Source organism: Rhamphochromis longiceps, linkage group LG6 (assembly GCF_057381845.1).
Source record: "Rhamphochromis longiceps isolate RC_006_pf linkage group LG6, R_longiceps_female_GT1.1, whole genome shotgun sequence".
Lineage (NCBI taxonomy): Eukaryota > Metazoa > Chordata > Actinopteri > Cichliformes > Cichlidae > Rhamphochromis > Rhamphochromis longiceps.
Window position 1 is genome coordinate 43741471 of NC_140562.1, and position 23253 is coordinate 43764723.

General features: G+C 44.5%; 1 protein-coding gene and 3 non-coding genes across 5 annotated transcripts in view; 1 reads left to right on the forward strand and 3 right to left on the reverse strand.

Moving 5' to 3' along the window:
* The first annotated feature begins 677 nt into the window (after positions 1 to 677).
* trnae-cuc (transfer RNA glutamic acid (anticodon CUC)) lies at positions 678 to 749 on the forward strand. Its single transcript has one exon. It is a non-coding gene; the product is annotated as a tRNA-Glu (tRNA).
* Positions 750 to 933: 184 nt separating this feature from the next.
* Positions 934 to 1021, reverse strand: trnay-gua (transfer RNA tyrosine (anticodon GUA)). The gene is given in 2 exon segments: positions 934 to 969; positions 985 to 1021. It is a non-coding gene; the product is annotated as a tRNA-Tyr (tRNA).
* Positions 1022 to 1398: 377 nt separating this feature from the next.
* The window catches only part of LOC146668847 (E3 ubiquitin-protein ligase DTX4-like), a 42566-nt gene continuing 20711 nt past the window's right edge, over positions 1399 to 23253 (reverse strand). For both annotated transcript variants that reach the window (XM_085410913.1, XM_085410914.1), the window contains exons 3-12: positions 18272 to 18486; positions 17312 to 18183; positions 6900 to 6961; positions 6160 to 6321; positions 5985 to 6046; positions 5730 to 5896; positions 5494 to 5647; positions 5310 to 5399; positions 4521 to 4619; positions 1399 to 4430 (exon numbers count right to left, since the gene is read on the reverse strand). In XM_085410913.1, the coding sequence (XP_085267039.1) occupies positions 4299 to 4430; positions 4521 to 4619; positions 5310 to 5399; positions 5494 to 5647; positions 5730 to 5896; positions 5985 to 6046; positions 6160 to 6321; positions 6900 to 6961; positions 17312 to 18183; positions 18272 to 18486 (2015 nt within the window). In that variant the 3' untranslated portion in view covers positions 1399 to 4298. The remainder of the gene's footprint in view (positions 4431 to 4520; positions 4620 to 5309; positions 5400 to 5493; positions 5648 to 5729; positions 5897 to 5984; positions 6047 to 6159; positions 6322 to 6899; positions 6962 to 17311; positions 18184 to 18271; positions 18487 to 23253) is intronic.
* Positions 8745 to 8832, reverse strand: trnay-gua (transfer RNA tyrosine (anticodon GUA)). Its single transcript is given in 2 exon segments — positions 8745 to 8780; positions 8796 to 8832. It is a non-coding gene; the product is annotated as a tRNA-Tyr (tRNA).

Below are 23253 nucleotides of genomic sequence, written 5' to 3' on the forward strand. Positions count from 1 at the left end.
TTCAGCATGTGTAACTTTATAAGTGCAGGATATCCTCACGAAACTGACGGGGTTGAAAAACATATTTAAGCTCTGTTCAAATCAAATCAGTTTTACACTGGCACTGGGAGAACAGGCCTTCACACAAACTGCAGAATGGATGGACTTAAGCAGACCTTAAAAGAAGCTGGTCTGGTAATTCTCCTATTTAACTCATTGTCCCCCAGTGGACACACCACTCGGTTTCATCTCAAGTCCTGAGATCTGGTTGATGAAGAAGAAGAGTATGGACATAACAGAGGATGAAAAAAAACATCTTGAAAATGTATGTTATAGCTTAATTACGGAATTATATAATTATTTCACTTTAATTTGTTTTGTTTGTTTTTTTGTTTAGTTCTTCAATTCAATTCAATTTTACTTACAGCTGGTAAGGTAAGAATCACAACAACAGTTGCCTCAAGGTGTTTTATATTGTGAGGTAAAAATCCTACAATGATACGAAGAAAATGAAGAAAACCCTGAAAAATCATATGAACCTCCATGAACAGGCACTTTGGTGACAGTGGCAAGGAAGAACTCCCTTTTAACAGGAAGAAATGTTAGCAGAACCAGGCTAAAGAACAACAAATTATATCATTGGCTGAGATCACCTTTACAGACTTTTCATCGTCATACACAGGGTTGATGTGTATCACTCCCTGGTGGTCTAGTGGTTAGGATTCGGCGCTCTCACCGCCGCGGCCCGGGTTCGATTCCCGGTCAGGGAACACATGTTTTGTTTGAGCATAATTCATGTTTTACGCAAGCGATTCAATTTCACGTGGACACACCTGTTAGGTCACGTGAGGTATACGCCAAAACTGTTACGTGCAAAAATAATCGCGTTTCATTTAGTAAGTCCGCGTTATAAACACAGAGATCTTGGCCAAAGTTTTTGTGAAAAGAAACCTCTCCTTCGAGCCGGATTCGAACCAGCGACCTAAGGATCACTGTGATCAGCCTCTACAGTCCTCCGCTCTACCAACTGAGCTATCGAAGGGGGATGTGGACCGAGCAGCGTCACAGCTGTTTTGATCAAAACACGCACTGGGATCTGTTTTTCTAGTTTACGTCCCTCATTGCAGCCACTAAAGATCTGACCAACACAATAATGAAGTTTCAGTCTTTCTTTATTTTTCTCTTGTAGTAATCATTCACACTCCAGCAGTTACTCTGGAAATACTTACACTTTCCTTGTCATGTCTGTGACGCTCTCCCGTCCCTTTCTCCCTATCCCATACTAACACCCAGCATCAAACCTCCCACCTTCATGGATAAAAAGAAAAACCTACATTTCAAAGTGTTCAAACGGCCTCAGACAGTGCACACTTCAGGTCCGGATCCGGATGAGCCAGACAAGACAAACAGAAATGAAACTTTGTTTGTTTCAAAGCATTCTTTTATTAATAAAAAGACAATTTAAGACCTAATTGATCATACAAAATCAGCATTCTCCTCAGTCGCTGTGCAGTGTTTGAGCCAAAGAGCTGAAACTGCATCAACATAAGAGGAAGTTGTGATTTTTTTAATAACATTTTCAGATATTTTATTTGCGGCTGGACGATCCCATCTACAAATATCTGCTGTGAAACCTTCAAATGTCTGCAGAACAGCAGCAGGACAGCTGATATGTAGAAACCTCACAGAACAGCAAGTGTACAAGGTGTCTGACTCTCTATTCAAATTCGTTACATGTCACACTCAGATAAAAGTCTACCATCAAATTCCTTTTCCAAAAGAAAAGATGATGCAAATCAGCTTCTGTACACTGACAGGGGGGGAGGAAAAAAGACATATTTAATAATACTGTCTTTTGTAAACACGTTATGACATAAAAAAAATCAAAACAAAAAAAAAAAAGGAGCATATTCAATACAACATAAATGTACAAAAGAATGAAAAGGCAATTTAATCTATAATAGTGTCAAGAAATATGCTATTAAAAAGCAAAGGTGTACCTAAATACCATTAAAAAAAATGTAATAAAGAAGTGAAGGAAGTACCATTGTCGTATTCACCAAAATAAAAGCTTAAAACGGGAGAATGTTTGTGGCATACACAGTACACAGACGTCGAGATAAGAGGTCATTTAGAGACCCAACTCAGAGACTGGGCAAAATGTTTTCAGTCGTGGAGACAAGTGGAGAGACAGGGTGGGAGCACGCTTTCTTAAATGAATCCTAGGAAGAGATGTACTCAAATGAATCAATCCTGGTGCTAATGTGTGCTGATTGGTCCGTTAAGGATTTACGATTGGTTTTCAAACGATAACAGTGTGGGTGTGGCTAAAGGCCAGCACAAACGTCCATGGGCGTAGAAGAAGCCGGTGGTCGTGTTGGATGACGGTGATGTTTTCAGGAGGCTGCCCTAAACTGGATAGTGGTGCTGTGACGGCCCTAATACTCAGGAATCATTTCACTAGCTGTTTATTTGACAGCTATTGAGAACATTTCCCGAAGAAGAAGAAAATTTTAAACCATGAAATTTGCAATGTTTTTCTACAGTTCCCCAGAATGCCATTTATTCCGGCCCATCTCACAGCGTTTGAACCCCCCCCCCCCCAAAGAGCCAATCAGAAGTCAGTTTGAGCTGTGTGGTGGTGGGCGGGCGCAGCAAAGATGAAGACCTAGTGTGGTTTCTGTTCTCATGGGAGGAGCCAGAGATGTTTATAATGTTTAATGTTTGTGGGCTAAAAAGCTTTTAAGTGGTCAAACCTTTGAAGCAGTTTTTAATCAGATTCGACTGGAGACTCTATAAATGCAGATGTTTCAGAGATGAGGAGATTCCATCTGTTTTCTATCAGCAGCCTCCTCCAACACCACAGCGTTAGAACCAGCTCAGAGGCATAATCTCTCGAGCGTGTCCAGGGCCTCTTCCTTTGTGGACCTGCCTAAAACACCTCAGCTGAGCTCCTTCTGCATGATGAGCTCCTCAGATACGTTTGTGGAGGAGTCTCATTTCTGCTCCTTGTGTCCTCAATCTTATCCCTTCAGTCCCTACCTGCATCTCAGGGCCACAGGAACGTTTGACCGGCAGATCTACAGATTAACCTTCACCCTCAGATTAGCCTGTTTTTGAAGGTACTAATTCTCATCTGTCTGCTTCATGCTCAGCTGCAAACAGGTCTAGTGTGAGAAGGAGGTCACTGCTGGCCAAAGCCCAGAGATAACGAAGCCCTACAACACCATAAATTTGATATTGCTTTTATTGTTTTGCTTTTTAAAAAAGCGTGCAACAGCCCTTTTTTGTCACTCAGCAGATCTCCTGACCTTCAGACCTCCTGCCCAATCTGATCCCATCCTCACGCTCGTGTCTCCCTCCTCTTTAACCGCTACCCGAGACGTTCATCACAGCTCTAATGAAACGCTTCATAGAGAGAAAAACTGCATCCAGTGAAACTCTGATCTGTCAGGAACAAAAGAATGAAATAAAGAAAATGGTACCTGTGTCTAAGGTTAACTCGTACCACAGTGGCTCGATAGTAAGACTCCGAAGGCGCCCAGCAGGTGAGCGGGGGTCGGTTTGGTCTTTAGTCATTTCACAAACACATGATCACACAGAGCTGAGCTCGTGTAAAACCATCAGGTTAAGAGGTAAAATATGGAATAACTAAATGAGGAGGACTATAGTAACAATGAGGAAATAAAGTGGATAACTCAGCCTGCAGACTGACATGTAGTTCAAAAGAAAACCCGCCAGGGGGCGCCGCAGCACTGCACTTCAACCGCAGGCGAGCAGGTGGTTTGAACAAAGGCAGCACTCAGCCTCTCCTCCTCTCCGAAAAGTTAGTGTTACTCTACTCCTATCCTACGCTACGTCCGTGCACCATCCCTCGTTCTTCCTGCTGCCCCTCCTCCCTCTGTCCTTACAGCCCCAAGCTGCTCCGTAGTCTTCCTCTCTTTGTCCTTCCTCTCCCAGTTTTTATTGAACTGCTCTAACTTTTTTTCCTTCTTTTTTTGACTCTTTCCCAGTAAAGTAAACTTATTTTTATTATTAGTACGGATTCACTCTGACCGCTGTCGTTTAGTACCTAAATCCACCTCTTCCTCCTCGTCACTCTGGCTTTTCTAGAGCTGCTGCTGCTTCTTCAAACTTCCACTCACTGCGGTTGATGTGACTAAACAAATTCAGCATCCCCCGTTACCCCAAATCGCCCTGCGCCCCCTGCTAACTGCTGGCAGAGAGATTCTGTCTCCTCCTCCTCCTCCTATTATTTTCATGGTTCAGCCGCCTCCTCTTCCCTTCCACCCTCCGTCTCCTCCTCTCGCGTTGCCCTCTCACTTCTCCATCAGTGCGTCGTCCTCCGTGATGCCCTGAGCTCGCAGCTCTTCCAGGACGTTGTCGAGGTGTCCGGGGTCGGGGAAGCCGTGGCCCGTCAGGTTGGAGCCGAACTCCGTCTTATGATGGACCTTAAAATGAAGGGAAGCGACGGGAGAACGTGTCAGTCTTTACATCACAAACTAACAACCAATCCGATTCACTCTTAGGTCTGAAGTTACCTCGTTCCAGATGACGGTGTCCGACTCTCCTGTAGTGCTTGAAGTACCCACTGAGAAGATCAACCTGCGGTCCCACGCTACCAGGAGCAGTCTGAGTACCTGAGAGGCGAAAAAAAATTAGAGATTCAGCCCAGCCTAAAATCAAACATCCATATTTTCCCCGCTGACTGCAGACTGGTTATAGGCACTGTACACTGTGAGGTATCAGAGAGAGAAAACCAATAAGATAGCCCCCACAGTGACAAGACCTTGGTAAAGTGGGGAGGAAGTAACGGACTAAACCCTCTGACCACCACCAGTGGTGGTGGTCAGAGGGCCCGGTGGCGCCTGTGTCTGGCAGCCTCGCCTCTGTCAGTGCGCCCCAGGGCAGCTGTGGCTACAATGTAGCTTGCTATCACCAGTGTGTGAATGTGTGTGTGAATGGGTGAATGACTGAATGTAGTGTAAAGCGCTTTGGGGTCCTATGGACTAGAAAAGCGCTATACAAATGCAGGCCATTTACCAGGCCATGAACTAACCAATTGAAATGCCCAGTGCATCATGGGAAGTCCCCCATCAGCTTGAGCATTTAGCAGGACAACAAAGGGGTCACCCAGACAGAGGTGGTACCTCGGGAGAGGAGCCTGGTAGCAGAAGTCTCCGCCTCCCATTCTACTTTGAGCTTAATTATACTGAAGTGAGGTGTCCATCTCTACAGCAGACATCTCCAAAACTGGGCGACCCAAACCGAAACCATCTAACACTAAACAAATCTGACAGCGGGACGAATGGACGTCTGTTGGTGGTTACCTTGCGTCCTTTCTCGCTGTCTGGGAGGTAGCAGTGTCGGGGAAAGCCTCTGGCAGTGAAGGGCTTCCCTGGATTCGGGTGCTCTGGTCCCTGAAAGGAGAGGAGCAACGTTAGAGGGTGTCAAACGCCACCTGTGAGGGCCAAACAGGGCCGCTGGTCCAGGTGTTTGAAGTGTTGGAGGTACCTGAATGCCTGGTGGGATGTTGTAGATGATGCGTATGGTTTTGCAGTCGGGGTGGCCCGGTAAAGAGTGTGGGATGACATGGTATTCCATCTTCCCTGCCGGCTGGTTTCCAGTCTTCACGCCGTAGATGGTTTTACAGGTGGGACACTGGAGACTGAAGAGAGGAGGAAGCAGATCCATTAAACGAAGGACTTTCCTAAAACCTGAGAGGATGAGGAGCGTGGTCTGGTTCTAACCTGCCGTCCTTGTTGCCGTTATTATACATGGCCACCAGACACTGGAAGTGGTACTGGTGCCCGCACTGTGCCAGCCGTCCAACTGACTCCGCCCTGGACACAGGCCCCACCCCTGGACCCTTGTATCCAGACGGGCCCCCCAGTGGCTCCATGCAGATGGTGCAGTCCTGGGAAATATTCAGACAGAGGAAAGGCTCATTCCCCTTTATCTCTGCACGTGGTATGGAATTTCATGATAAAAAACTGAGGTCTCACCTCCTCTGGTGGACTTTTTACTTTTTGCAGGTACTTCTTCACCACCTCCTCTGGAGTTTTACCTGCGTACAGAGAGAAGGACGGGAGACGACGGGATGAAACCTGCGGCTGATGGTTCAACATCTCTACAACTGTGAAAGCTGAGAGGTCAAAATGGAGAGATCACCACGCGTACCTTTGCGAGCCTGTTTCTTGGTGGTCTTCCTGCAGCAGTGGCTGAAGCCGGGCACCGGCTTGACGTCGCTCTTGCTAACAGGCGGAGGGTGAAGCACGAGCTTCGGAGGCCTGGTCAAACACACGGGCAGAGCAGCAGCACTCATCAGGATTCCCGTGATCCCTGAAACACAACCGAAAGAAACAGTCTGTGAGAAGAGCGCTGTGGTTTCTGCATTCTTACTAACGCTAAAGTTGTTTATATTCAATTCAATTTTATTTATACAGCGCCAAATCACAACAACAGTCGCCTCAAGGTGCATTTAGATTGTAAGGTAGACCCTGCAACATTACATACACAGAAAAACCCAACAATCATATGACCCCCCTATGAGCAAGCACAGTGGGAAGGAAAAACTTCCTTTTAACAGGAAGAACCAGGCTCAGGGAGGGGCGGGGCCATCTGCTGCGACCGGTTGGGGTGAGGGGAGGAAGAGATATACTCAAATATTTATAAAAATTAGATAGTCAGCCATGGAAAAATCTGGTGGTGGAGCACAGGAATTATGAAAAGGTGACCGGCAGACTGTACAGAAGGACACCTGCCATCAGATCCTGACCTACTTATGTGCTAATGATGTTACTGGTAACAGCAGACTGTTCAAAGTCGTGGATCCCGTTTATATTGCAATAAACGGCCAGTTATTTGGTTTCCCTCGTGTAGCTGTATTGAGATATTTGAATGTCTTGGATAATTCTTACCGGCCAGTGCAGGGTGAACAGGACTGGATCCGTTGAGGTTCTTCACCGGGACGGTGGGCACGCTGCAGGAGAAGAAGACAAACCATTTAGCCCGATGTGTTTCCACGCTTCCTCACAGGCGCTCAGATCACACACTAAACCTCAATACTCACTAAGAAAAACTGATGACTGTCATTTTCACACAGGTAAACGCGCAGAGAGACAGAAATGGAACCAAATAAAGAAGAAATTCACTCGTTATTTTTATCTCCTCGATGTGTCACGTACGCGTCTTCTTCCTCTGTGCACCGTTTTGTTTGGAGGAGTGTGTGCAGGACTGCCGGGTGTGTGTGTGTTTATGAGAGCTAATCCTCGGAGTTTCCATCTGCTCACTGAGCTCAAAGAGATGGACGTCACACAGCTGCTTGCTGGGATTACCTGCCTCGTCACGAAGCCCATCGTCATCACCACCTTGCAGAGACACACACTGACTGACTCACACCAGTGAATTTCTTTCTAATAATCAATGTTTTTTCTGTTTTTGTTTCACACTGAAGCCTCAGGTCAGGTGAAAACTGAAAATACTACAGCTTACAACAGACTGTCCAGGAAGTCTTATTATGTTAACAGACTGTTACTTTTATTATTCTGATATTTACACCCTGCAGATCGCTCAACAAGCTTGTTTTAACATTCAATCACCAGATTTAAAACGACCACAGCCCATTTTGAAATCTGTAACTCTCATATCTACTCTGTAATAGGCAAACATGTACTATCCCGGGTCTGTTTATGTTTTGCACTTTTACAGATTATGTAACATAACATCCTGGTTTAAATCTGACAAGTTTGGTAAGTTAACAGGTTGTTTATTTCAACTGTTAAACGGTTTAGTTTGAACTCACCTTACCCACCTCTGTTCCAGGAGCAAAAGGAGGAAATGTACTTTCACTTCCTGTATTTATAGCTTCCTGGTTAATCAGGAAGGGGTCACAAGGTCACAAGAAGAGACCGAGTGTTATTTGATAAAGCTGATTTCAGAGTGTTTATAGAGAAATGGATTTGTTGTAATATGTATCGACTACACACTGCAGAGTTTGATTGCTTGGAAAGAGTAGCTGTACAGGTTTGAGTATAGAAATGTTTGCCTTACATGCCTAATGGATTAGTCCAGGGCTGAGTGGACTATTTAAGCAGATGAAAGCAGGTGTTTGGGGGGATGACCAGGTCAGTGTAGCTGTGTGCAGTTTGACCTGATTTAACTTCAGTTATGTTTATTCGAACTGAGTTAGCTATGGAGTTGAGTTTCTTATTTATTTTTTTGTAAATTTTGTTTGGTCATAAAATGGTGAATAAATGGACAGCTTCTGTCTCCTGCCATTCTTCAGCTGCTTAGGTCACGTTCTACCACACTGACTTCTTTCACTCTTCTGATGACATAAAAGACGAGTAAAATAAAGAATAACGTCATTTTTTATGTTGCTTTCATTAGTTGCGTTTCATTTTAAGCCATCCATCATCCGTCTTTCTTCTGTTTTTCCAGCTTGATGACCACACAGCTGATAGACTGGGCTTAACGATGCGTTCCTTAAGTTTTTGGCGGAGCAACTCAGACAATTGGAGCAGATGCTCCACGATGGCAGCACTGAACAGTAAGCTTTATTCTGTACTCTCACTGTTGTGTATTTTTGACTCTCTAAATAACACTTTTCCTTGAACGTGCTTCTGACATCCAAGTTCTGAGGTATCTGGAACGCAGAATAACAAACCGGTAGTGACTTCCATGTTTTACACACACTGAGCAAACACTCAAAATCCAGTGTTGTGTCCCAGCTCTGTCCTCTACAGGAGAGAAAACAGAGCACCTCCTTCGAGCCGGATTCGAACCAGCGACCTAAGGATCACTGTGATCAGCCTCTACAGTCCTCCGCTCTACCAACTGAGCTATCGAAGGGGCTGGCTCGGCTCCCCCTGCCACGACACAAATGCAAACAGGGTACGTGCGACAGGCCTGAGAGACGGCAGCGATGATCTCCTGTTTCCTGTTGCTGGTTAAGCTTTAACAGGCCACTAAGCAGCTTTCACCTACCTCACTCAGCGACGCATGACCACGCACGAGCGAGTGACTCACTGCTATCTGTGTGCATCAGGAAGTGTGTGAGAGGTGTTTGTTCACGCTTATAAGCAGATAAACAGAAGGTGTGAGGAGAAGAAGAGTAAACATACGCACTCGAATACCAAGAACCTCCAAACACGAATAACACAACACTGAACACACTTTCTGCCTTCAGCTCTCACACACGATGACCGAAGCTGCTTGTGTGCAGTCGTGTTATTTCTCCTACCACAAACACGTGGATCCGCTTCGCCTAGCGGGACATACAGTTTCTGTGTTTTTAAACAGACGGAGAGGAGCAGATTTATTAGACACACGCTTTGATTTTTCAGTGTTTCCACACAACAAATTTTAATTCCTACAAACCACATTTAGTTTGAAATAGAAGCACGGGAATAAAAATGGATGAATGAAAACCCGACTGTGACGATTCTGTTCTAATCTGTTGTTGATTAAAGTATTACAGAGTCACCGTTTTTTAAAATGATACCAATATTCACTCAAACAGCTCAAGTTTTAATTTTTTTCTACTGATTTTGATACAAAGAAATTTTGTTTTGTAAGAAGTACCAGATGAGATTTATCGTTTTCCCCGCATATGAATAATTTGGTGCCCAAAGGAAAATCCCCGAGACTTTGATTTGGTTTTTAAAAAGCTTTAGGACAGGTTTAACTTTCTCAAGCTTAAAACAGACGGCTGTTGTTTTTTAAAGCAGGATAACGCACTGACACAAACAGACTCTTTGCCTTAACGATAAACGGATCAATCCTGCTTAGCGTGCAGTCAGCCCTCCACTCACTTCATGTATTAACTTATTTAAGGCGGTATGAGGCACGTAGTGCACCCACATCCCTGTACACATCATTACAGCCCGAGGCAGCAGCCGTCAGCTCTGACAGCCCATAAACTTTTGGACAATGTGCCAACAAAGAAAATCAACACAGAAGATTTTAAATTAAACAATCAAGATGTGTTCAAAGTCCAAACTTGAGCTTTAACTCAAAGAGTTTAACAAAAGTCTTGCATTTACTGTGTAAGAATTACAGCCATTTTTACACGCAGGATCATATTTTCACAGGCTGGATTTATCCAGTGCAGAGTGTGGTGGTGTTCAGCGTGCAAAAATGTGTCACACCTGCTGATTATGAGGCTGAGATGAGTAAAATATCACCGGTGAACTTCCCAGTGTCTCATAAGAACGTGGACAGCATAATCAATGGTGATGCAATGAGCTGGATCAGACATCCGATCCATTTTATTCAGTTACGTTATTTCAATATACAAGAAGAATCAGTGTCGAGTTATACTGGTACTGATAAATCCTCGCAATGCCCATCCCTCATCCTCCTCCAGCAGAATCCATCAGTGCATTTTGAGGACCAACAACTGAATCACATCAGTTCACATGAAAGGTCTATTTTAACAATAATCCAACTGCTGTGTGTAGCAGGACGACTATCACGTCGTAATCTCGTCATATTTCCATCTGCGTTAACGAGCTCAGCGTGTCAAATGAGCGCTCTGCTGTCGTGTGCACTCAAAGTCGTTTAAGCTCTTAAAGATTTATTTATGACAACACGCGAGTAGCAGCGCGCTCGCTGATGACAGAGGGGAAACACCGACACCATGTTGGATCTGCACCGGATCAAGTCGGCGAGTGACAACGACGGCAGGAATCTCACACACACACACGCGGGCGCTAATCGCTGGTTGCTTCTCACGGGATCTATTAATATTTAATAAGCTGCTGTGTTAGCAGGAGGATAAGCCTCGTGGACTTCAACTTAACACACTTTCCAGCTGCCCCACTGATGTGCTGACTGCCTTTATTCCACACTGCATCTCCTGAAGGAAAAATCTCAGCTTTATCTTGAAGGGTCACACTTCTTCCTTAAAGGGAATTTCACTGAACTGTAATTCAAAGGAAAATCTCTCTTCTTTCTGCAGACACCTCTGTACTTAGGAGGGTACTCAGAGAGCTGTGTGTCCTGGAAAACTCTCTAAAATGCTGCGTGTTGAAGAGCTCATCACATCTCTGTGTTGGTATCAGCCCAACAACAGTTCCATCATAATTATGAATAAAAACAGAACTAATATTATCTTCATCTCCATCTAAGTCCACTCTCCTGGGAGAGGAGGAAGTAATCGGGCAGACGCAGGAAGCCCGTGAGCGCCGATGGAAATACGAGCAGCAAAGAAAGAGACTTTTCAAAAAGAAAAAACCGAGTGTGCGCCTGGGGGGGAAAGGGGATGAATGAGACGAGTCTCTTGACCCCCCACGACCTCAAACCGCCCTCCTCCCCTCTGCCTGCTTCCCACCAGATCACACCCTCCCTCGGCTTTGTTTCACCTCCATCCCTCCATCCCTCCGCCGCTGCTCCTCCCGCTCCCCTCGGGCCCAGATGGTCATCAGCTGGACTGATTTAGACAGCAGACAATAACACACTCACTTACAGACACACACACCCGAGCAGGCTTCCTCTGCTTTAAAAAAAATTGATGTGACAGAAAGTGCTGGACGGGTTGTGCGACATTTTAAATGCATGCTGGGAGAAGGAGGGGCATGTGCTGAATGAATAATGGCAGGCTCGATCAGAGGTTCAGAAATATTCATGATGAAGTTATGTGAATGTTCTAAAGAGGCTGTCGGAGCTGCCCTGAGTTTAACTCTGTAATTGGTGTAAATGTATAACGCAGACATGTTTGGTCTGGCTGTCTCGGCTCACTCGTCACTCCTCGAGGTTCAACTTTCTCCTGCAGCTGAAAGATTGATTAAGGCAAATGTGAGCAGACTTTTGTTCCTGGTACCATGTTTCAATATTAATTTAAGAGAAAAAAATCAAATTAGAAAAGAAAAAATTGCCAATTTACAAGAAGAAAATTGTAAATTTAATACAAGACATTTCTAAATGTGTGAGAAAAAATGCTGGAAAAATAAGGGATAAAAGAAAAACAATAATAAGGAAAAAAACAAATTTATTAGCAAGAAATCACAAATTTATGAGAAAACCTATGAGAAATATAGTAAACTAATAAGAAAAGAAATCTTTTTAATTGTCCAGGAACAATATTACTTCACTTTTCTAGTTTTAGAAAGAAACGGATACATTGTAATTCATATAAAATAACATAACCGAGTGTTTCTGATTGGTGATGAATAATTTATGGTTAATCTGACCGCAGCTTAATGGACACGGTGAAACACGACACCGATGACTGGAGCCTGGTCACCGTCACATCACCGTGAGGTCACAAACCTCACTCAGGGCGCGGCGTGTGCACAGTCACACCATCCTGTTCTCTCCATGTTGCTCCGTCGTTATTTTTCCCCACTTCATGTCTGTTTTTGTTTTGTGTTTATCTTGGAATTTGTTCATCTTTAGGACTTTTTTTTAATCGATAATTTGCTTTTTTTTATGGTTGGGTTTGTTGTTATTTTCAACCCCCCCCCAAAACCTGCAGATAATGACCAAATAAAAACCTCTATCATTTGTGTGAGTGTGTGAAAAGCACCAGATGAGACTGAGCTCAGCCTGTCTGTGCTTACAGCTCCCCCTACAGGCCGCTCAAGCTAAAAACTGCAACCTGTTGGTGAACTAAACAGGTGTCGCCCCTTTGTCCCGTCCTTGTCTCACCCCCGACTTTGGCTTCATTTTTCCTCAGTATGCTGAGTCTGTGCAGCCCCCCCCAACTCAATCACTCCCTTTGTCCTGTTTTCCCACAATCCCCCTCTGGAGAGAGAGATAAGACATTCTGCACTGCAGCTCCTGTTAGGTCCGTCAATATTTACTTTTACTGTGTGTGTGTTAAATGCCTTCACAGCCGGGCAGCGGAGCGCCTGTGTGTGTGTGTGTGTTTGGTTGGCCTGATTTCTTGCAGCACTGTGTGATCAATCTTTTGACAGTTTGCTGACTCGTTTCTTTGTCATGGACTCCCCTCCCCTCCCCTCCTTGTCTCAGTCGCTGTCTGAGACAGAGGCTGTCCACACACACACACACACACACACACACACACACACACACACACACACACACACACCCTTGATCACTGTCATTTGGGGGGTTATAAGCAAACACTGTCTGCCTCTCCTCCACCTAGAATGACTGAATATGAAGCTTCAGCTTCTTCAGCAGCTATACCGGGGGTTATTCCACCATCTCCACCCAGTGTGAAAAAAGTAAAGTCAGTCAGGCTTAAAATAGCTCAAAAAGCAGAGCAAAAGCAGCTCCTTGCAATGAAGAGAAAGGTATTCATATATGAGGAAAGGGAATAGAGCTGAGATGAGAGAGAGGGGGAAGGAGGAGAAGAAGTGAAACCCAGCAGAGGCTCGGTATTGTGCTGCTAATGCAGTCCAGGCTTGGATAATCCAACAAAGGTTACTGTGGAGACCAACAATGAGGGTCCAAGGGGCCCCCGACCACCGAGACGGGACAGGCAAGGAGGGAGGAGACGGATGGGGGGAGGAGAAGAAATCAAAATCTACATCTCAAACTGTCTGAGCCTGATTTCAGTTTTAAAGTCTGTAAGATTCCTGTTTGTTGATCTGAAAACGCACCACTTCCTGTGCAGGGGAAGGCTTTTTCCTGAGAAAGGAGTGACACAACTACTGGTTTCAAGCTTTAGTCACTGCTGAGTGAGACCATGGAAAGTTGTGGTTTAGTTTTTCTCTGCTGCAGTACTGAAGACTGATTGTAACTGTAAACTGACTGAAATCAGTCTACGTGGGTGAAAGAGCAACACATTTCCCAAAAATGCTGCTTCTGCAACTACTGGAGGTGGACTCAGTCAGCCCTCTGCATGTCCTTTTGACTCAAACATGATCGTGATTTATTAAATATCCGCCACATTTGAGCATTTTATTTATTTAATGAGTAGTATGCTCAACAGTCGCCCCCTGCAGGGTGAAATAGTGCAAGTGTAAGTCGCTCCCATGTCGGCATCACTTTTCACATCCTGAAGCTACAGGTAGCCGATACTGCTGACGCTGCCTTAACTCACCATAATCGGCTAATTGGCTTTTACTTGTGCCATAAAACCAATCAGATAGTTCTGTAGGCGGGATAAACCTTCTGGGATTGGTTATAACATCAGGTTTTTTCTTTCGTTTCTTTTTCTGTAATCTTAAATGATGGTTTGGTAATTAAGTTTAAAACAAGGTTACGAGATTTAAAACAGACTTATTTACCATGTTCTTTTTTCAGGCCCAACAGCTGAACATAAGTGAATATGTAAAGCAAAGGTGAATCAAGTACAGTCGGTAAAGCATCAGAAGATCAAAATGAAATCATGAAAACCAAAAGGAAACTGAGCCGTGGCAGTCTGAAGTTCAGGAGAATGAAAAAGGAGGAATTTGTCTGAAGTTAACGGTCAGCACTTGCTGGCTTTTCTTGTAGTTAGTCAATGCATGAGAAAATATCACCGTGACGTCTTTGAGCTTTAAATGCGTCTTCATTGGCTCTCTTGCTTAAAATGACTGACCTTCAGCTGTGTGAACACTCAGTTTTCTCTCTCAGAGAAAAAAGAGCCTCAGAATGAATCCAGCAGCAGTTTGAGCGTCAGTGTAAACAAGGCTTTCTGGATTGTCTTTGCTGCGTTTGATTCGTTTCCTCTGTGCTCAGACCTTTTCGGTGACCATGAAGCTGTTACGTATTTATTTATTTATTTGTTTTTGGCCGCTGACCCACGGCCTCCACGCTCCCTCGTCCGTCCTCTCCTCTGCTCTCCAGATGCCGCCTCACAGATGGACGACATGCACAACGCTCGGCTGAATTTTATTTATTTGACTCGGACACACAGTTTACAGGAATGCAAGTAAACAGTTCCAAGGTCAGGTTAACCTTTTGGATCTCCAGTCTGGTCTTGATTTTACTTTTTATCAGCATTTATCTGTTTATATTTATCCGCCATTACTATTAACAGGTTTAAATCTCAAATTTCAAGGACCCCAGAATTCATTTGGTGAGGCTGATTGGTTTATTTGTATTTTATTTTACTGTTGGGTCTAAAACTCTAATTATACTTCTTTATTACATTTTCTGAAACCGTGATCTTGCATGCACCATCAGCGCAACATTTATTGGATATTCAAATAAGATAAACGAGTATTCTACACGACTATTTCTAGTGTGGAAATATAGATTTTACTCATGTTTTACCACAGACCCCAAAGCGTTAGCCAAGTCTCGTTATGAAGGGTGTTTTGAAAACTGCATATGAAACCGCACACACATTCCAGACTCCAAAAGGGCATCCATACAGGATGTGACCAGCAGCAGAGACCATGGAAAGTCAACAACATGCAGCAACGACAGGCGTAATAACCAGTTAGTGACATGTAGTGGGCGGGTCCTGCATTAAACATTTCTCTATTTGAAGGTGAGCCATGAAAATGCCAACCAATGACAGCAGATGATTCTGTTAACTGACATATGACACTATAGTAAATCAAGTATAGGGTTACCTAGGTTACCTGGAATCACCGCCAGCAACAAAGCGATATGTGATGAGGAAATTGCCTCCTGTGTAAACGCTACTCGATAAGGACCATCATTTACGAAATGATCTTTGTGTTTAATTCAGTATGACCTGATACTAACACCTGAGGCCAGAAAACATCAGGAAAGTGTCTACTGAGGTCACAAAGGGAGGAAGATGAGGCCCGGTTTCCCACAGACTTCTACAGGACTGAAGTCTTTCTGTGACCGCAGGGATCGCCCCCTGGTGGCCTTTCAAAGGAATGCAGAGTTAAGGCACCTCTGTCACTTTACAGATCTGGAAGCTACATCAATCTTCGACATTGTATATGTTTTTACTAGAATCCAAACTAAATAGTATCTGTAGCTTTAACCCCATCAAAAATATGATTTTCAGACTTCTAAGAAAGCCACCAGGCACGTCCCAGACAGCAAATCTCATTCTTTTTCACCGCTGCCTGTTTATAAGTCAGCCACTGCTAGGAGGGAAAAATAGTTAGGCCGTTTTGAGCAAACAAATCTAAGATACTGAAACTAAACTATTAACAGAGAGACAGCTCTGAATCCCACCTCTGAAAAGAGCCACTCAGAGTCTCACACGACTCATTACAAACAGAGTGTGTGTGTGTGTAAATATTTAGCAGCTCTTACTCAGGCGTGCATATCTGTAACAACGTTAGTGCATGTTTGAACATGCAAGAGTGCAAACTGTCAACGAGAGCACTTCATTGTGCAAGTCTGTACATATTTGACTGCATTAAGACTGCGCAATGTGGGAAATTCATGAGTATGAGATACAGACAGACTTTGTTTAAAATGTAAACACATACTGATCCTGTGTAACTACATGCAGTTAACATCAAATAAAAGAGATGCTGAGCCAGTCTGCTGAGACGAACAGACCAGCTGTAGCCCAAATTTGACTTGAGAAACAGCAGGAAAGAGCAGTTTTAGGGAGCTAAGCTATGCTTACTGCTGCTAATTTTAGTGGTTCAGCTTGAAAAGCTGCAGTTCCTCCCCACAGACTGTTAAAAAGTCCAACTTTATAGCACAAATAAACATGTTCACAGCAGGTTTCTCTCTTTAAGTAGGACTGCACAGCGTTTTTATCCCTTTTCCTCTATCCACACATGTTCAGAAAACATCCTGCACATTTTTAAAGCCTCTTTTTTTTTGTTTGAGATTATTTCCTATAGCTGGTTTTCATGTAACTGTCTACTTGAGCTACAGCCAAAGGGGAAAACTGCAGTTCACCACAAGGCCAAAAGCAATACAGATTTTTGTTGAATGATGAAAACTATTATAAATAAGAGGAAATGCTGCTACAATTAAGGCTGCAAAACTTCTGAAACTGGCTGAAGGTGATTGTTGGCCATTTTAAAAATACAGACCTACCAGAAAAAGTATTTTCAGACAACAAAGCCATCCTAATAACACTTAACAGCAGGTTTAAAGGTCACTTGGACAGAAATAAGGGTGCATGAGAGTCAGAAGATTATAATATAACGCCAAATCAGCCTTCTGTTGTGTATTCAAATGAAATAAAGACGACCTTCACATGCTAAATGCCTCTCAGCTCTATGAATGTGGTGCACACAAACAAACTCTTTGTCCCTGTTTTAGTTTGCTGCAGTCTGCCCACCTGCTCCAAAACACATGTTGGTGTCTTTGGATAGTTTCTTCCTTCATCAGCTGTACGATGGGTGATTTTAACTCTTCACCTGGATACTAGAGCCATGATTTGATGTTCCACCCTCTTGTACAATTTTGGTCACTTCTGGCTCCACACAAACAAAATGCTAAAGTTCAAAACAAACCGTCTGCGTGTGTTTCGTTCACTCACCCTGAAGCTATGAGCGCTCTGGACTGAGCCATGGCAATCCTCTGCAACGCCGGTCTGCTCAGGCCGGCTAAGCTTGATCGCTGTGGTAAAGGCGCGTGGCACACTGTCGCTGCGGATGATGCTGACCGCTGCGGCTTCATCACCACCGGTGATGGAGTTGGCACAGGAGAAGGAGGCGTGGTTACGCTGCTGGCAGGGGTGATCAGAGTGGCGGTTGGCACCGAGTCGCTGGCTGAAGATGAGGAATGCTTGGGTGGAACGGACGGAGGGTTCGGGTTGGATGTGGGGGGCTGAGGTGGCGGGAGCGACGGCGGAGGCGGCCTGCTGGAAGACACGGAGATCCTCATGGAGGAGGTGCCAGCGGTGAGGGCGGCGAGAGACTGAGCGAAGAGCTGGGCGTTCACCCTCTGGGAGGCGGTGTTCTTGGAGATGGCGAGGCCGTGCGGCAGCGTCTGATAGTAGCTGGAGTTGGCGTTCTGCTGCTGTCCCCGTCCCAGGGTGGCTGATTTCGATGGACTTAGTGATTTAGAGGGGGGTGGCGCTGAGTTCTTGGGTCGCTGCATGGTTAAAGATCGTCTTCCCAGAGTCTGTATTCCTCCTCCTGTATTGGCCTTCACACTGAGGACCAGCATGCACTGCTGGCAAGAACAAGGCTGGCCTAATGCTGTGGCTGGCAATCCTCCATTAGGGTAGACAGAGCTTCCGACCCCCATGCTGGCTCCTGACACCCCAACGCCCAGCAAGGCCCCAGTCAGGCCTCCGCTCGCGCCTACACCTCCTCCTTTAGGTACAGGGAGCGGACCGGACACTATGGGGTAAGCCATGTCAGCACGCCGCTGGATCCTCCGACACCTCTGGCTCTGTCTGTTCACCTGCAGGAAGACAGAAAAATGAATTTTCAGAAATAAAGAAATAAAGATCGCATCCTGCAAGAAAGGTTCAGGGTGCACATGAACAAACCTGCGTCATGTTCTGAAAATCAATGAGGTAGCAGAAGCCGAGCGGCGTCAGGTCGAGGCAGGGCTGCTGACGACTGTGGGCGCTCTCGATGGCGATGGCCACCTCCATGTCATACGGCGTCCATGTGCCTGCGTCGTTTTCCCACTCCCACTGCCAACCTTGACCCGGGCCCGAGGCTGGATCATAAAAACTCCTCCGTACCGGACGGATGGTTCCTAAAAGACACAAACAAAACTCTGGGTCAATTTCAGCCTCTTTGTCCTGAGGACAGCTAAGTAAAGATGCCACGCAGAGATGCAGAGTTTAAATGTCCACATAAGAACCTCTGTTCGATCCAGGAGATGCAAATCCCTTTGGATCAGGAGGGTCAAATCTGTGCTACCTGCTGTGATGATCACTTGTGAGTAAAGAAGCAACCAAAAGCAAAACAAAGCTAGAGGAATTATGAGATCACAGATCTCAGGCCTCCTAGGCGAGGCATGTCCGAGTGAGGGCAGACCAGGACAGACACTGGATTAATAATGTCTCTCAGCTGGAGCAGGAAAACCTTGGTGACCCACCAGAAGAACTGGAGTATGGTGGTCTGGGTGAGGGAGGCAAAGGTTAAAATATCAATACTACAGTCTAAATATCAGGTGTGTGGCTACATGTTGGTGACCTTTTCCTGGATTCTGGCTCCACTGACAGGTGAGTCATGACTGGTAATGGGCGTGGGTGGCATGTTGAACCTCACCTCGTCAATTAACATCACATTTAGGAGGTCAATTGAAATGAATGAGAACATGTATGCAAGCTCGTAAATGTAAAAAGACAGAAAACAAAAACGTGTCTGTGGGTGAGAAAGGCTCGGATACGTGAGAGAAAAATAAATGGATGAGGTTACTAAGTTCATATGAAATATTAGATTTTTATAAATGTCTTTGCAAAAATTAAAAAAAACCAAAACCCTCAAAGCCAACAGAGCCGGTCACTTGTCTTAGATTTACTTTGCTTCACTTCTGGCCGTGCTGCTCCTGTGCGGGTGTTTCATGGTGGGCGACTAATAGGGGCGGAGTTTCTAACACAAGTAACACAAACACAATTATATGATTTAGTCAATCTCAACAACCACTGGCAATAAATAATCACGCTTTAACATATTTCATATTTGCCTGAGTTAGAAATCTGAAGGTATTTACATCGTAGAAAATCTTAATTTTAATGAACTGCCCTAACTTTTCAACCTCACACGAACTAACGGTCAGCACAGATGGTTGTAAAACACTTAGGAGACTCTGCACATCTCGGAGGAGTAACTGTTGTTGTAAACAGAACAGCACAGCAGACCCAAAACCCAACAAAGAAAGTCATGAAAACTCCAATAAAGATATGAAAAAAGTGAAAAGAGAAAGCAGAGAGATTTGCCTCGAGTCTGATCACATGAGCTGAACTAAATCTGTGGGGAGGATTGATTTAGATGTATCCCGATTCCACCCCGAGAGATATGATCTTGTGGCCTGATCGGCCACCCCTAAGTGAATAATAATCAAATTTCCCATTAATAGGCAGCATGCCTGCAGAAAGAGCAGAGACGCTGAGAGGAACTGAAAAGGGCAACAACTGATGGCTCCATGATGCAGCCTCTCGAGCTGCATGCATGATTTTCATTAAAATACTTCGATGAGTTTCCACCACAACAGCTCCACAAAGGGGACGGGAGAGTCCTCTTCTGACAATCACATGCTCGTATTGCTGCGTTTTCACTTTCAGTCTAACACAGCGCTGACAGTCTGCTAAACAGTCAAAAGATTTTTTTAAATACCACAAGAAATACTCAGAACAGTGTTTCTCTGTCTCCCCGTGGGGCCGAGGGATGGCAGGAGGCTCCCTAAGCCAACCAACCAGAAACTACCACCGTCTCCAGGGGAACGGGCTATTCAGTCAAAGCCAGGGCAAGAGCAGGAGGGCATATGTGTGAGAGGCTGTTATAAAGAGGTTATACTGGCAGAGTGGCATAAGCACACAAACCTAAAAAAACACCAAAGGAGGTGAAGAAACAGAGACAGGGCGAATGATCGAACTGAGATATCAAACTCTGCTTTGTGCCTGGAGATGTGCAGGAGTTCACAAGAACATCGTCAGTGTGTGGGAGAGAGGAGAAACGGTGCTTCCCCTCCTCCTCCTCCTCCTTCACACTCTGTTGAATGGACAGCACAGCAGGGAGCACTTGACCTGCTGATTACCATGAGAAACGTAATTTCTCTCTTTCGAACTGCAGAGAGAACAAGTTCATTCAGCCTGAGACAAACGGCAGACTGAGGCCGACCCTCGCCGCTGTCTGTCTGTCCTTCGTGATGTTCGCCCACCGTGACAGCAAAATGTGAAATCTGGCCAGACATTTCCTAAATTTAGAGGCAGAGAGATCCAAAAAGGTCTTAATGTGAGGTATGACCCCGACCAAGATGAGAGCGAGAATTTAAAGTTCAGTCACGACTTGTTGGTGTTTTCTGGTGAGAAGAACCTGCAAAACGCTCAAGCAGCCGTTCATTTGTGGTTAGAGCTGCGTCAAACCCAGAAAACACCAAAAACACATATAATACGAACCCTTTAGCAAGTACAGACATAGCTACCGCCATTAGATCCCCCGCCGCTAATGCACTCAAAGTAAACACAGGACAGATCAGGGCTGTTCTGAACAGATTGGCTCGTTGTCACTGATGCTCAAACCAGATCGCTGATTCAAATCTGATCTCTGATCAAAATACTGGATTAGTGCATACCTACACAGAACACCACACTCTGTACACGAAAGCAGGAGGAGGAGGCATTGTGGGAAAAGGATTCGCTGTACTGCATCTGTGTACTTTGTGTGTAGTTACAGCTTAATCTGTGCTGGACTCCCACTCAGCAGGCCAAGGTCTTATCACAGAGAAGACGAGCTGCCCTTTGTTTCTGAACACAGTATCAACATCTGAAAGGTTTCCGAGTGCATACCGATCTTTTCCTGCATATCACACGGCCTTGACAGCTCATTTCCAGATAACTGCGAAAGTCACATGAGCCCTTTTTTGCACTGCGGCCCTAATGTTTCCTGACGTCCGAGTCTCGTCCGATCTGGGAGCATCTTCATATCCAATGTTGTTCATAGAAAACATAATCTTAATTACGCATTTACAGCGATTATTACTTAAAAAGGTTTAAAAGAAGAACTGTGTACCAACAGCTAACAGTAAACTAGCAACAGCCAAGTTAAAACCTACAGCACATGTTACAGTCTCGGGACACATTGTTATGAATTTTCTTTTAATAAGGTTCCAAATACAGACAGCATCAAATCATTTGTGTAGCTACTTCTTACGGTCAAAACATTGTGCATATTTGTTCCTGAGTGAATCGGTTTGGCTGAGATTAAAGTTATAGTTTTTACACAGCTGAATAAACGTCAAGCAGACAGCTGATTATCAGAAGTATGAGATGCTCGAGAATATACTCCGGTGTCCCGTTATATTTTAGATAGCAAGGAGTTTAGATAGTACGGAGCCCCGCAGGGGACATGGGAGAAAAAAAAAAATTACGACAGACTTTTGCGAGATCTCGCAAAAACTTTTGTGAGATCTCGCAAAGCAAACTCGGGATCTCGCAAAAGTTTTAGCCGCATTCTTCGGAGGCCGCCAGCTCGAAGCCGACCGGGAGGTCGAGGCACGATGTGCCGGGAAAGCGGTGTTCCTCCCGGCTGTAGTAGGTCTCGACCTCCCATTAGCTTCGAGCTAGTGGGTGTCAGATCTCTGAAAACGTCGGAGCACTTTTGCAAATATGTGATGTCTTGTAAACCGAGCAGGTATCTGACGTTTACACAGCTACATTCACGCCTCAAAATATCTTAAAAGTGTATTTTGTGACCCAGAAAGAGTAATATTACAACTAAGTAGCTAAGATAAGATAAGATAAGATAAGATAAGATAAGATAGAACTTTATTAATCCCTCGGGTGGGTTCCTCTGGGAAATTCGACTTCCAAAAAAGCACAGCACCGACAGAAGTTACAGAGTTATACACACACACATATATATAAATACAGAGACAATATAAATAAAATATACGAAGGGGATAAATAGAATAAATAGGAATAAAAATAAAAATACAAGTGAATTGCACATTTCAAGTATTGAGTCTATTGCACTGTTGACTATTTACAAAAGTATTGCACAAAAGGTATTGCACAGTGAGGTGAAGAGGCACTACAGCTTAGTTGTTCCCTCCTTTGTCCTCCTGTTTCCCCTCCCTCTCCCCTCCAGAGAGGAGTTAAACAGTCTGATGGCGTGTGGGACAAAGGAGCTGCCGCCATTGTTGGAATTCAACTTTTGAGAGATCTCGCAAAAGTTTTGCAAGATCCCGAGTTTGTTTTGCGAGATCTCGCAAAAGTCCGTCTTAATTTTTTTTCTCCCATGTCCCCTGCGGGGCTCCGTAAGATAGCACGGAGAAGAAGCTTCTTGGATGAGAGGTGAAACTTCTTCAAGCAACTTAAAGAAGTCCAGACGCTTTTCTTTGCAAGCTCCTTTGACTACGATGACCTGGATGACTGAGAACCTTCACAGACACAAGGAGTTTATAAAACTTCATCGAAACAATCTGCAAATTTCATTAAAATTTAATAAACTATCATCTTGTCTTTATTTTTAGTTAGCACTTACCTTAAACACTTAAAGCTGTAAGCTAATTATAGTTATATAAGAGCAGATGCTGCTGGTGCAATAAGCTGTATGTTTTACGTCCAATGGATGCATGATCTGATTAGTCGACTAATCGCAAAAATAATCGGTGACTAGTCGACTATCAAAATAATCGTTTGTGGCAGCCCTAGCTACAACTGTGGTTTGCCTCCACCAGTGTGTGAATGTGAGAGTGAATGAATAGTGCAATTTTAAAGTGCTCTGAGTGTCTAGAAAAGCGCTAAATAAATGCAATCCATTATTACTGTTATTGTTACTGGGAAGCTGGCACGTT